This window comes from Erinaceus europaeus, chromosome 16 (genome assembly GCF_950295315.1).
Source record: "Erinaceus europaeus chromosome 16, mEriEur2.1, whole genome shotgun sequence".
In the NCBI taxonomy this organism is placed as follows: domain Eukaryota; kingdom Metazoa; phylum Chordata; class Mammalia; order Eulipotyphla; family Erinaceidae; genus Erinaceus; species Erinaceus europaeus.
In genome coordinates this window covers 55,247,345-55,261,977 of record NC_080177.1, presented here as the reverse complement: position 1 = coordinate 55,261,977, position 14,633 = coordinate 55,247,345, and the positions used below count along the sequence as shown (strand labels likewise).

Below are 14,633 nucleotides of genomic sequence, written 5' to 3'. Positions count from 1 at the left end.
GGTTGTGGGCACAAAGGAACCTATCTGCATTGCTGGTGGAAATGTAAGTTGGTGGGGGACCTCACAAGGCTAGAAATGGACCTACTTTATGACCTGGCAATTCCTCTCCTGGGGATATATCCTAAGGAACCCAACACAACTATCCAAAAAGATTTGTGTATACCTATGTTCACAGCAGCACAATTTGTAATAGCCAAAACCTGGAAGCAACCTAGGTGTCCAAAAACAGATGAGTGGCTGAGCAAGTTGTGGTATATATACACAGTGGAATACCATTCAGTTACTGAAACTGGTGAATTCATCTTCACCCCATCTTGGATGGAGCTTGAAGATATCATGTTAAGTGAGATAAGACAGAAAGAGAAGGATGAATATGAGATGATCCTACCACAGTTGAGAAATAAGAATAGAAAGGGAAACACAAAGCAGAACTTAGACTGGGTTTGGAGTATTGCACCAAAGTAAAGAACTGGGTATGGGCAGGTGGGGTGGGTTCTGGTCTTGGTGCATGATGGTAAAGGACCTAGGTGGGGGGTTAGTGTCTTGCAGAAAACTCAGCTATTTCACACACGTACCAACAACTGTATTTACTGTTTACCATTAATCCCCCTATAAAATTAAAAATATAAATATATGTACAAACCCAGTTTCTTTGATAATTCATGTGGTGGTTCTAAATTTCAGTCACAATTAAATCAAAAGGTGGCACAAGTTAAATGAAATAGTTCAAGAATAGGCTTTACCTTTAGTGCTTTTAGGCGAATAACAGATCCTGATTTTCTGAAAAGCCCTTCTGTATGCATATGTCCTTCTAAAGATGTGCAAACATCAACAAGAAAGCTGAAAGAGAGAAATCTTTTCAAATAGCCACCTACACATCATATTTTCTTCAATTCTGCCAAAAATACATGGGTATGCCAAGCACTTTATATAGGTTCTAGTGTCACCAATCAGCTGGAGAAAACAAATTAGGAAAAGCTAGACATGGTTCTTTAAAAAAAAAAAAAAACTATTTATTTATATATGTATTATTTGTTGGATGGAGACAGAAACTCAGAGGGACAGACAGAGCAGGAAAAAGAGAAACACCTGTAGTACTGCTTCAACGTTTGTGAAGCTTTCCCCTTGCAGGTGGGAGCCTGAGGCTTGAACCTGGGTCTTTGCACATGATAACTTGGTTTCTCTTCCGAATGGGTACCACCACCCAGCCCCTAAAAATGATTATGTACATGCTTTAACTATTCTCTTCAGATATAAGTACCCCTCAATAATTTCCAATATAGGTAGTCCAAAAATTTACTTTTTATTAGTAAATGGTATAGAAAAGGTCAAGTATCATATAGTCTACAATCACACATTTGCTTAATAGTTTGGATAAATTCTTTCACACATTTCTAAAATGAAACATTAAGATTTAAATGCATTTATTACTAATTGCTATTTAAACTGGGGCAAAATAACTGACATAGAAATAAAAAAAAATGAAATGAAAACTCAGTGGGGAAGGTAGTGTTATGATTATGCAAAAAAATCCTCATGCCTGAGGCTCCAAGGTTCCACCCAGGTTAACTGCCAGCACCACCATAAAACTAGAGGTGAGCTGATTAGTGCTCTAAAAAACAAAAACAAAACAAAACAAAAACAAACAAACACCAACTGATTTAATTCAAACAAAAAATAACTTCTTTCCTAGGATTTAGCCTTAAATATTTTATTAAAGAAAATAAAGTTTTGGGGAGCTGGGAGGTAGCGCAGCAGGTTCCCCACCTGCAGGAGAATCGCTTCACAGACAGTAAAGCAGGTCTGCAGGTGTTTTATCTTTCTCTCTCCCTCTGTCTTCCCCATCTCTCTCCATTTCTCTCTGTCCTATCCAACAACGATGACATCAATAACAACAGTAATAACTACAATAATAAAATAACAAGGGCAACAAAAGAGAATAAATAAAAGTTCTAAGAATTTCAATACTGAGAATAAAGATAAAGTTAAAAACAAATTTATATCAATGTTGAAAAATAACAGTTGCTAGTTTAAGACAAATGTATCAATCAACTAATTTAATACTCATATATATCAATTTATTTCACACTTTGCTTACCTTGGAATTTGTCCATATTCTGGTACAACAGAATGAGGCAATGCACTAATAGGTACTCCAAATATTTTGCCCTAAAGTAAAAAATGTGGCTTTTACAACACAAACATTAAGAACAACAGCAGTTTTCTTACTATTAAGCAAATTAAAAACCTTAGGACATCCTGAGCAACAAAGGTTTAAAGTAGCTGCATGTGTGGATTTCTTTTTTTTTTTATTTTTAAAATTATTTATTTATTTATTTATTTATTTATTCGTAAGAAAGAAACAGGCAGAGAGAGAGAGAAAAAGAACCAGACATCACTCTGGTACATGTGCTGCCAAGGATTGAACTCAGGACCTCATGGTTGAGAATCCAATACTATCCACCTCGCCACCTCCTGGACCACTAGATTTTTTTTTTTTATAAACAAATGACATACATTTATGGAACTAATACACTACGAGAAATTTTATTTCCCTATCTTTATAACTTTCTTAATGTTTTTCTCTTCTCCATTTTAAAACAGAACATATAAAATATACATTGACTTATTAATAAAGCTTCTGATCAACAATAGATTTTTAGTGGTTAAAGTTTTTGGAGAGTCCCTAGGCACACATGAACTCCTCTGGAATTGTGGGATTCGTGTCCCCAAGCCCCATTTTGCTCAAGGGTCAACTGTACTACATACTCACCCCTTTTTCAATCATAAGACTCCATTTGATTATAGTGCTTAAAGGAGGCAAGTCCTAGAGGTTTAAGACCATATTTTAGATTCTGGATCTTTCACTTATTAGCTGAGTGACCTTGACCAAGTTTAACTTTCTGTATGGCCCAGTATTATAGTCATAGCACTGTACAGAGAACTAAAAGATGTCAAGCCCAGCCCTGTGTCCACTGCTGGTGGAAACTTTGATGCTGTGATGTCAACCCCCAACCACCCACTACTGTCTCCATCAGAAAATGTTGTCCTGGAGTGGTGAAACCTGAGAAACTAAAAAAAAAAATAATAATAAAGCATTTATATCAATAAAGAATACTAGCATTTTAGCTCCAAAGACTATTAACAAACATCAAAATGTTAAAACACCCTATTTTTTTTTTTTTTTTAACAAGCTACTACAGAGATGGTAGGGTAATGAATATTTGTCTTCCTCTCCACAGGTGTTACCTGTTTAAATACAATTCATGGGCAACAACTGAAGATGACTGTTGCAATTATAAGATGCCACTAGCACATTGTGAGCAGAAGCGTAAACATCCTACAACACACAAGACAGCCACCTCTCACCCCCCATACCAAAGGATCATCTAGTTGAAAAGAACCGAGAATGTCATTCTTTTAAATTCAGCAGCTGATTACTTGGATAGAATCAGACATACTTAACTACATTCTCTTCCACAGTCACATAAAATGAAGATATTAGCAAGGCCTGGTGGTAGCACACCTGTTAACAAAGCACAAGGACCCGGTTCCAGCCCCCTGTTCCCACCGAAGGGGGAAAGTTTCACAAGTGGTGAAGCAGGGCTGCAGGTGTCTCTCACCCTCTCTACCACCCCCTTCCCTCTCAATTTCTGGCTGTCTCTATCCAATAAATAAATAAAGGTAAAAAAAAAAAAACTCTTAAAATAAAAAAGTAAAGCACCAACCACCATGTTGCAGATGCTCCTACGATTTCATCCTGAACGTCCTGAGCAGACGATCTCACTCACCAGTGTGTCGTGAGCCCCACCTCTCCAGAGCCCTGGCCCGCCAGGGAAAGGTGGGAGTGTGGATCCACCTGCCAAAGCCCATGTCCAGCAGAGAAACAATTACAGAAGCCAGACCTCCTTCTACACCCCGTAAAGATTTTTGGTCCAGACTCCCAGAGGGGGAAATGTTAGGGGAAGATGACCAGAGGGCTCTGAACTCCCCAAAAACGGGGAGGGAGGGGACATTCAGAAGTAATAGATGTAGGTGTGACTTAGAAAGGAAGAGAAGTTTGGGCCGGGTGGTGGTGCACCTGGATGAGCGCACATGTTACAATGCACAAGGACCCAGGTTCGAGCCCCCAGTCCTCAACTCCATGGGGAAAGCTTTGCGGGTAGTGTTGCAGGTGTCTCTCTCCCTGTCACTCCCCTCTCTCTTGATTTCTGGCTGTCTCTATCCAATAAATAAATGATAACTGAAAAGAAGGCAGGGCAATAGAATACAATAGACAAACACATATAAACACAGTTACAGAAATAACAGTCAACCCATACCTGCGACCTTGGGAGAATTACTATAGCTTCCAGGGGTGGGAATGAGGACAGAGAACTCTGGTGGTGGGAACGGTGAGAAATTATACCCGTTATCTAGTAATTTTTTTTTTTGCAAGTCGGTATTTAATCACTATGAAGTCACCGTATTTAACCGCATAAGAAAAAAAAGCACCTAGACCCCCTACCCCCGGAACTCACCGCCTTCTCAGACGTCGCGGTTTCTGGCCTCCTGCGGTCACACTGTGCACGGCCACCTTTGACCTTGATGCCATAGGCCGTCCGAAGCTGCTGCAGCAAGGCCAACCTCACCAGCTTGTGGTCCCGCATCGCGGGCGCTCGGCCTGCTCGCCGACGCACGATCTGGCTCTGGACTCTCGTTCGCCACCAAGTCTTCCAACTCTCCAACACTCTGCGGTTTGCTCTGGGCTCCGCCGCCTTCTGAACGGGTCTGGCACTCCGGCCCCTAAGCCCAGCCACTTCCACAGCTTCCCCCGGTCCTTTTCCCACTTCCTTAGTCCTCCGATCCTCGCCCCGCCCCGCCTTTCCCTCCCCGACCACGACTCTCCGGCCGCCCCACCCTTGCAGCTACCTACACAGCCTTTCCTCCTCCTCCTCCTCGCTCTTTCCAGCCCCTCGGACCACGCCTGTCACCCACCTGCTTCTCGCCACTTGCACCGAACCTCTTCCGTCCAAGCCTCACGTTACCCTCGTCTCCCCAGTGTAAAGACGCTCCTCGTCCCTTCCGTCCCGGCAGGCTCGGATGGGTGTCCTGCCTCAGTCCCCCGCACCCCCCACCCCTCCCGGGTCCAGCCGCCGGCCCAGCCGGCTGCCCAGGCCCCTTCTTCCAGTCCCGGTCCCCGCCCGGGCTGGTCACCGCCGTCACCCCGTTTCACAGGTTGCTCCTTCCCTCTCCCACCAGCCTGCCTCCGGCCCGCGGCCTACACATCCTGGTGAGCTCACAGAAGCCAAGCGGCTTTCCTCATGCCTCCACCCGCAGCACCCCAGCAGACACCCTGCGACACCCAGGCCGTCTCCGCTTCAGTTCCGGCGGAGACTCAAATGGCAGCGCCAAACAGCGCTCCGCATTCTGATTGGCCTGCTCCGCTTTTCAAAATCAGGACCCCAGAGAGTGGCTAAGGCGCTGCCTGTCTAGGGAGGCGAAGGCAAAGGGGGCGCCACAAGGAGTGCTGCGGGCAGAAATTAAAACCACGAAGAGAAGATCAACTCTACTGATTCCATTGTGGTTATATCGTGGGGTAAAACTGCCATTAAAAGTGCATTTTACTCTATCTGACCTGCGCCAATATGCTCGGGGAGACGTCACAGACACCTCATTTCTTCAATGCTAGGCTGAGGTCCTTTTATGGAGCAACCGGTCTTACGGGACCTGCCTTGAGTCAAATTAAGTCAGAATTAACAAACGCTAATGTTGGTCACACTAAACCACTAATTGAAGAAAACTTAAAACTGGTCTGCCTTTGGGGACTGATGGGGATACTCTTCGCTCAAAGCCCAGATGTTCAGTGCAGTTAATAAGGTCTGTGCTGAAAGAATAGCGTGCACGAATGCTAGGTGGGCAGGAGGCGACTGCTGCTCAAGGTTTTTTTGGTGGGATTCTGGTTTAGGAGACCGCAGTGTGGAACCTGAATCTATTCTCCAGCATCAGCCACTCGTCCGGGTGTCCTCTGCCTTCGAGGATTTGGTTAATTTAGGGCAAGAGAATGTAAGTGCGGTATAGACGCTGTTCATTACCAGTCCACATTGCAAATAGACTCTTAGTCTACTTGTAAGAACATCGACACGATTTTATCTGTTTCATCTGTTCTAGCATCCTTATTACAGTCCAGGGGCGACCATGAGAATTTGCCAAATGGATTACCTATGGAGGGGTATTTATTTATAGAATAAACTTTGTTCCTTTTGGAGTTCATATCCTCAGATATTTCCAACATAAAGTTCTCGGGAGAGATAAGAACAACATGGAGGGGTTTTTGCTTTATTTTTACGTCTGTATGTTGAGCACCTAATATATCATGTAATAGAGCATGATTAACAAAAAAAAAGCACATAGTTTGCCCTAAACGAGAGAAGAATATTAATGAAGGAATTCATTAATGAGGGCATAATTTATCAATCAAATGCACAAAGAAATACTATCTCATGATACAGTGTAATAAAAATCACTTAGTTGGGAAAAGGGGATTATGAATAACAAACTGATCTGAAGAATCTGTAAAAATCGAAGTGTCAAAAGCAGAGGGAGGGGCCGCGTGGTGGCGCATCTGGGTAAGCTCACATGTTGGAATACACAAAGACCCGGGTTTGAGCCCCTGGTTCCCACCTGCAGGAATCTTTGCGAGTTCTGAAGCAGTGCTGCGGGTGTCTCTCTGTACTGCATCCTTTCTGTCTCCCCCTTCCCTCTCAATTTCTGACTGTTTGTATCCAATACATAAATAAGGATAATTTAAAAAAATTAAAGGGGGGAGCAGAGGGAGGGGTGTGGGAGTAGCTAGCATAAAGGTTATGCCTGAAGTTCCAAAATCCCAGATTCAACCCCCCCCACACACACGCTCTGCTTCTCACTTTCTCTTTAATAAATTAACATCCTAATACATATACTTGATTTTAAACTTTATTTTATTTGATAGGATAGAGAAAAATTGAAAGGGAGAGAGAGACAGACACTTGCATTACTGCTCTGCCTCTTGTGCAGCTTTCCCTCCTGCAGATGGGGACTGGGGGCTTGACACCACCTGGTCCCCATTTTAAAATATTTCAAGTGTTACAACTTTGACACCATCTCCAGACAATAACCTGGATCCAGCTGCATATCAGATGTCAGGCTCAAGCAAAAACTAGTAGTCATGGGCCCCTTGGAATATACCTAAAATAGACCTACTAGCTTTTTCGAAAACAGAGACCCCAAATCATCATCTGAAATATTCTTGCCTTTAGGTTCATGATTAGTCAATAATTTGTTCTGCTTTCTATCTTAACTCTCTTTTAGCTACAAGGTTTCAGATGCTACCATGATGCCAACCTGACTTCCCTAGGCAGATGACCCCACCAATGTGTCCTGCTGGCATCCTGCCTCCCCAGACCCTTGCACCACTAAGGAAAGAGAGAGACAGGCCGGGAGTATGGATCAACCTGCCAATGCCCATGTTCAGCGGGGAAGCAATTACAGAAGCCAGAGCTTCTACCTTCTGCATCCCATAATGTCCCTGGGTCCATACACCCAGAGGGATAAAGAATAGGAAAGCTATCAAGAGAGGGGATTGGATACAGAGTTCTGGTGGTGGGAATTACATGGAATTGTACCCCTCTTATCCTATGGTCTTCTCAATACTTCGATTTTATAAATAAAAATTACATAAATTAAAAAAAAGATTAATTTCTGCCCAGATACTGTTAAGAGGGGCAACTCTGAGTGGCATGCTTTCTTTCTTTTTTTTTTTAAATTTTATTTATTTATTTATTTATTTATTTATTCCTTTTGTTGCCCTTGTTGTTTTGTTGTTGTAGTTATTATTGATGTCATTGTTGTTGGATAGGACAGAGAGAAATGGAGAGAGGAGGGGAAGACAGAGAGGGGGAGAGAAAGACAGACACCTGCAGACCTGCTTCACCGCCTGTGAAGTGACTCCCCTGCAGGTGGGGAGCCAGGGGCTCGAACCGGGATCCTTCGGCTGGTCCTTGTGCTTAGCGCCATCTGCGCTTAACCCGCTGTGCTACCACCCAACTCCCAAGTGGCATGCTTTCTACTTATTAAAGTATCAAATTTAATCTGCATATCTTTAATGTGTTTGATTTATCATTCATATATCCTAACTCCTAAAACATAATGGGTGAAGTGCAAAATTTCAGTTATTCCCTATTGTGAAAACAAAGTTAAAGTATAATGCATAATGAAAGAATATGCTTTTTCAATTTCCTGTTGATCAAATATTAATTTTATTTATTACATTTTATGTACATTACAAATATTATAATAATACATAGTTAAAATTACCTAAATCAGAATTTAAAATATCAACTTGAATGTTGCTTATCAAAATATTTTAATAAAATTTTGGGAGTCGGGCAGTGTAGGGCAGCAGATTAAACACACGTGGTGCAAAGCGCAAGGACCGGCTTAAGGATCCCAGTTCAAGCCCCCGGCTCCCCACCTGCAGAGGAGTCGCTTTACAAGCAGTGAAGCAGGTCTGCAGGTGTCTATCTTTCTCTCCCCCTCTCTGTCTTCCCCTCCTCTCTCCATTTCTGTCCTATCCAACAGCAATGACATCAATAGCAACAACAATAATAACTACAACAATAAAACAACAAGGGCAACAAAAGTGAACAAATAAATATTTTTAAAAATTTCAAGAGGTAAAATGTTATAGCAAAAACAAGATCAATAAAAATATATGATAGTGGGGCCAGGTGGTGGCGCACCTGGTTAAGCACACATGTTACAGTGCGCAAGGACCCAGGTTCGAGCCCCTGGCCCCCACCTGCAGAAGGAAAGCTTCACAAGTGGTGAAGCAGTGCTGCAGGTGTCTCTCTGTCTCTCTCCCTCTCTATCACCTTCTTCCCTCACAATTTCTGACTCTCTATCCAGCAAACAAATATAGAATTAAAAAATATATATATGATAGTGTTTTTCTTTTAAAAATTTAAATGTTAAACATGCCCAATATGGCTTATTCAATTTGACAATTGACAGATTTTAGTTCTGATGGATTTTATTTAATATTCTGATGAGACTAGTGAATTTTGTTTTTCTTTTCTTTTTTCTTTTCTTTCTTTTTTTTTTTTTTAATTGGGGGATCAGTGGTTTCCATGAAGTACAGTTGTTGATATATAGGCAAAATTTTATGATTTTCAGCAAGACACTGTCACCCCCAGACTATGTCTACATCCACCATCATGCACCAGGACCTGAAAGTACCACTCCCTCCCCAGAATCCTTTGCTTTGGTGCAATACACCAAACTCAGTCCAGGATCTACTTTGTGTTTCCTTTTTCTGTTCTTGTTGCTCAACTTCTGTTCATGAGATTTTTGTTTTCTTAAGAAGGACAAAATGTTTACTACATCAAATTAAAAAGCTTCTTCACAGCAAAAGAAACCACTACCCAAATCAAGAGACCCCTCACAGAATGGGAGAAGATCTTTACATGCCATACATCAGATAAGAGTTTAATAACCAACATATATAAAGAGCTTACCAGACTCAACAACAAGACAACAAATAACCCCATCCAAAAATGGGGGGAGAACTTGGACAGAATATTCACCACAGAAGAGATCCAAAAGGCCGAGAAACACATGAAAAAATGCTCCAAGTCTCTGATTGTCAGAGAAATGCAAATCAAGACAACAATGAGATATCACTTCACTCCTGTGAGAATGTCATACATCAGAAAAGGTAACAGCAGCAAATGCTGGAGAGGGTGTGGGGTCAAAGGAACCCTCCTGCACTGCTGGTGGGAATGTCAATTGGTCCAACCTCTGTGGAGAACAGTCTGGAGAACTCTCAGAAGGCTAGAAATGGACCTACCCTATGACCCTGCAATTCCCCTCCTGGGGATATATCCTAAGGAACCCAACACATCCATCCAAAAAGATCTGTGTACACATATGTTCTTGGCAGCACAATTTGTAATAGCCAAAACCTGGAAGCAACCCAGGTGTCCAACAACAGATGAGTGGCTGAGCAAGTTGTGGTATATATACACAATGGATTACTACTCAGCTGTAAAAAATGGTGACTTCACCGTTTTCAGCCGACCTTGGATGGACCTTGAAAAAATCATGTTGAGTGAAATAAGTCAGAAACAGAAGGATGAATACGGGATGATCTCACTCTCAGGCCGAAGTTGAAAAACAAGATTAGAAAAGAAAACACAAGTCGAACCTGAAATGGAATTGGAGTATTACACCAAAGTAAAAGACTGGGGTGGGTGGGTGGGTGGGTGGGGAGAATACAGGTCCATGAAAAATGATGAATGAAATAGTGGGGGTTATATTGTTAAATGGGAATCTGGGGAATGTTATGCATGTAAAAAAAAAAAAAAGAAGTAGAAACGCAAAGCAGAAATTGACTGAGTTTGGAGTATGGCACCAAAGTAAGAAAGCAGAAGTACACTAGAGTTTGCAGTGAGTACCTCCCTAATACTTCCTCTCCACTTTTCCAAGCTTTGGGTCCATGATTGCTCAACAATTTGTTTGGCTTTGTATGTTAACTCTCTTTTCAGTCACCAGGTTCCAGGTGTCATCAGGATGCCGGCCAGGCTTCCCTGGATTGAAGACCCCACCAATGTGTCCTGGAGCTCAGCTTCCCCAGAGACCCACCCTACTAGGGAAAGAGAGAGGCAGACTGGGAGTATGGACCGACCAGTCAACGCCCATGTTCAGCGGGGAAGCAATTACAGAAGCCAGACCTTCCACCTTCTGCAACCCACAATGACCCTGGGTCCATGCTCCCAGAGGGATGGAGAATGGGAAAGCTATCGGGGGAGGGGGTGGGATATGGAGATTGGGCGGTGGGAATTGTGTGGAGTTGTACCCCTCCTACCCTATGGTTTTGTTAATTAATCCTTTCTTAAATTAAAAAAAAAAAAAAAAGGACAAAATGTTGAGAATTACTGCCCCATTGTTAACAGATTTGTAAGAGAAACTTTCTATTTCAGTATTTTCATTCATTATATTCTGAAGTGTAACTTTGCTCTTTGTTTCATGACATAGATTCTAATATTTTAGTAGTAATTTGAAATAAAGATGGCTTTTCTTACTTAGTTTCAATTTACTCAAATTTCTCTTACTAGAATGTTCACTCTTTTAAATATATATAGTGGAGGGAGATAGAATAATAGAATGACCTATCATTCAGGTAACAGGAGAAATAGCCAGTTTGTGTTTTAAAAGGAAATCATTTATGTTTTTTTATTTCATTTTATTTTAATAAGAGAGATGCAGAAAGTGTTTTGTGACTTTGAGAGTTCGGTGTAGCAGTTCTTTGACATAAATGTAAATGAAATTGTCTAGAGCTGGAGAGTTGTATGGGAAAAGATAAAATTGGATCCATTCTTTTTTCTACTTTGAACAGATTAAAAATGGATCAGAGGGGAGTTGGGCGCTAGCACCGCGGGTTAAGCGCACGTGGTGCAAAACGCAAGGACCGGCATAAGGATCCCGGTTCAAGCCCCCGGCTCTCCACTTGAAGGGGGGGGTCACTTCACAGGTGGTGAAGCAGGTCTGCAGGTGTCTATCTTTCTCTCCCCCTCCTCTCTCCATTTCTCTCTGTCCTATTCAACAACAATGACATCGATAACAACAACAATAATAACTACAACAACAATAAAAAGACAACAAGGGCAACAAAAGGGAAAATAAATAAATAAAAAATAAATGGATAGGAGATCTATGCCAAGTTACTGCATTACTAAATATCTTCCACACTCAACAGCCTTATTCCCCTCTCTCACTGTAGCCATGCACCATTAACAAAGGTACTTCACCTACCTGGGGAGATAGCAAAGTAGCTTATGAAACAAATTTCCATGCTTTTTAAAAAACTTTATGTGTGGTGGGGGAGCTAGTATAGTGATCTTGCAGAAGACTTATGCCTGAGGCTATGAAGTACCAGATTCAGTCTCCAGCACTACCATCAACCAGAGCTGAGCAGTGCTCCAGAAACAAAACAAAACAAGCCATCTAGAAAGGTAACTGCAAGATCAGGCAGCGACACACCTGGTTAAGTGCAGACATTAAGTGAGCCAGGCAGGACCCAGGTTCAAGCTCCTTTTCCCTCCTGTTGAGGGAAAGCTTCATGAGTGGTGAAACAGGACTTCAGATGTCTGTCTCTTTCCCTCTCTATCTACCTGCTCTCAGTTTCTCTCTGTCTCTATCCAATAATAAATAATTTTTTTATAAATTAAAGATTTTATTTTATTTTAAATTTTTATATTTACTTATTCCCTTTTGTTGTCTTTGTTGCTTTATTGTTGTAGTTATTGTTGATGTCGTCGTCGTTGGACAGGACAGAGAGAAATGGAGAGAGGAGGGGAAGACAGAGAGGGAGAGAGAAAGACAGACACCAGCAGACCTGCTTCACTGCCTGTGAAGCGACTCCCCTGCAGGTGGGGAGCCAGGGGCTTGAACCGGGATCCTTACTCCGGTCCTTGCGCTTTGCACCATGTGTGCTTAACCCGCTGCGCTACAGCCTGGCTCTCATAAATAATATTTTTTAAAGGTAACTGCAAAACTACACTGGGATATCATGCCCTGCCTATAAAATAAGCAAAATTCCAGGTGTTTGACAATCTATACTATTGAAGAGGCTATGGAAAGGTGGGGGTAGATAGTATAATGGTTATGCAAACAGCTGGCTTGCCTGAGGCTCTGAAGTCCCAGGTTCAATCCCCCGCACCACCATAAGCCAGAACTGATCAGTCCTCTGGTTTAAAAAAAAAAAAAAAAAGAGGCTATGGACAAACAAGGAACTGATGCAAAAGGTGAATTTGACAATATCATACAAAATAACATGTCTTTTGCACTTCCATTTGTAGAAATTTGTGCTCACTACTCATTACCAAATATACTATATATATATATATGTATTTAGAAAAATAAAACACTACAGCTTCATAGAATAACTTGTTTAGATAAAAAGAAATATTTATTGAAAAAGTAGTACTGCAAGATGGCTTGCATTTCTTCTTTTCAGATGTTATCTTAGTTCACTTTTCTGTTTCATGTATCTGCCAAAGTCTTCCTTAAACTTCCTTCCTGTGTTCCTGCTTGGAGTGAGGTGGTTTGCGTAACTTTTCAAATTAGATTGAGAGCTTTGATGTTTCTCCTACCTGCCTTCCTACTTCCCTCCTCTCCCTTCCCCTCCATTCTTCTACTTTTTTTTTTCACCTTAACATCAACATAAACCAGAATAGTGTTCTGGTTCCTTTCCACCCCTCCCCTCTCTCTTTCTCTTTCTCCCACTATACATCTTGTATAAAAATAAACAAGTAGGTCTGCAGGTGCCTTTCTCTCCCTCTCTCTGTCTCCCCATGTGTTCAGTTTTTCTCTGTCCTATCCAACAACAACAACAGCAATGCCAACAATAATAATGACAACAACAAGGGTAACAACAAGGGCAACAAAGTGGGAAAAATGGCCTCAGGAGCAGTGGATTCGTAGTGCAGGTACTGAGCCCCAGCAGTAACCCTGGAGGTAAAATAAAATAAAATAAAATAAAAAGCCTACTCGAAAAGTTGTTACGTGAATAACAAAATAAAATGGTAAGCTTTCTGCCTGATGCACTGAAAACCTCTCTAAATGTCAAGGTTTATTATTCCAGGTACTTGTAGCTAAAGTATGTACTCACAGAATGTTAAAAGTAGGAGGCAGCTTTGACCTAGACTTCTTGTGGAGAGCTCTTAGTGATCCTCTTTGGGCGGGGCAGACAGTACAATGGTTATGCAAAAGACTCTCCTGCCTGGGGCTTGCAGGTCCTAGATTCAATTCCCCAGCACCACTATAAACCAGAGCTGAGCAATAAATAAGTAAATTAAATAAATCTTTCTCCTAGTTTATCAGAATAAAGGCATTCTCAATTAATTCTCACTTCAAGGAACAGTCAGGTTCCCACCTCACCCCTCGCCACTTTGCAGGTTTCCCTGGCAGAGTTTAGTATGTTTATCTACTTATCCAGGGTACTTCCCTGCTGAGGTCAGTAATGCAAGGCACATCCAAGCAGCTGCAAAACATTGACAAGACAATCTCAGTTAATTGTATCAGCAGAATCCACAGCAAATATTTACTTATTTTATTTATTTCTTTTTTTCTTCAAGAAAAGTAAGTCCAGTATTTTAGAATGTACCTACATCTCATGATATTCTGAAAAATGAGACACCAATGAGAATTTTTTGTTTTATATTTATTTATTTTCCCTTTTGTTGCTCTTGTTTTTTATTGTTGTAGTAGTTATTATTTTTATTGTTATTGATGTCATCATTGTTAGATAGGACAGAGAGAAATGGAGAGAGGAGGGGAAGACAGAGAAGGGGAGAGAAAGATAGACACCTGCAGACCTGCTTCACAAACTGTGAAGCATCTCCCCTGCAGGCGGGGAGCCAGGGGCTCAAACTGGGTTCCTTGGGTCGGTCCTTGAGCTTCTTGCCACGTGCGCTTAACCTGCTGCACACTGCCTGACTCGCTGAGAATATTTTTTTAAAACACTTATTTTAGCAGCCTGGAAGGTGGCATAATGACTAGAGGTTCAGACTGGAATATGAAGTCTGAGTTCAATCCCCAGCCTTACATGTGACAGA

General features: G+C 41.7%; 1 protein-coding gene across 1 annotated transcript in view; it reads right to left on the bottom strand.

Moving 5' to 3' along the window:
- The window catches only part of ARHGAP11A (Rho GTPase activating protein 11A), a 31,420-nt gene extending 26,027 nt beyond the window's left edge, over positions 1–5,393 (bottom strand). Inside the window, exons 1-4 of the mRNA XM_007521689.3 lie at positions 4,978–5,393; positions 4,521–4,785; positions 2,099–2,169; positions 744–840 (exon numbers count right to left, since the gene is read on the bottom strand). Of these exons, the coding sequence (XP_007521751.1) occupies positions 744–840; positions 2,099–2,169; positions 4,521–4,649 (297 nt within the window). The 5' untranslated portion in view covers positions 4,650–4,785; positions 4,978–5,393. The remainder of the gene's footprint in view (positions 1–743; positions 841–2,098; positions 2,170–4,520; positions 4,786–4,977) is intronic.
- Between the last annotated feature and the right edge of the window lie 9,240 nt (positions 5,394–14,633).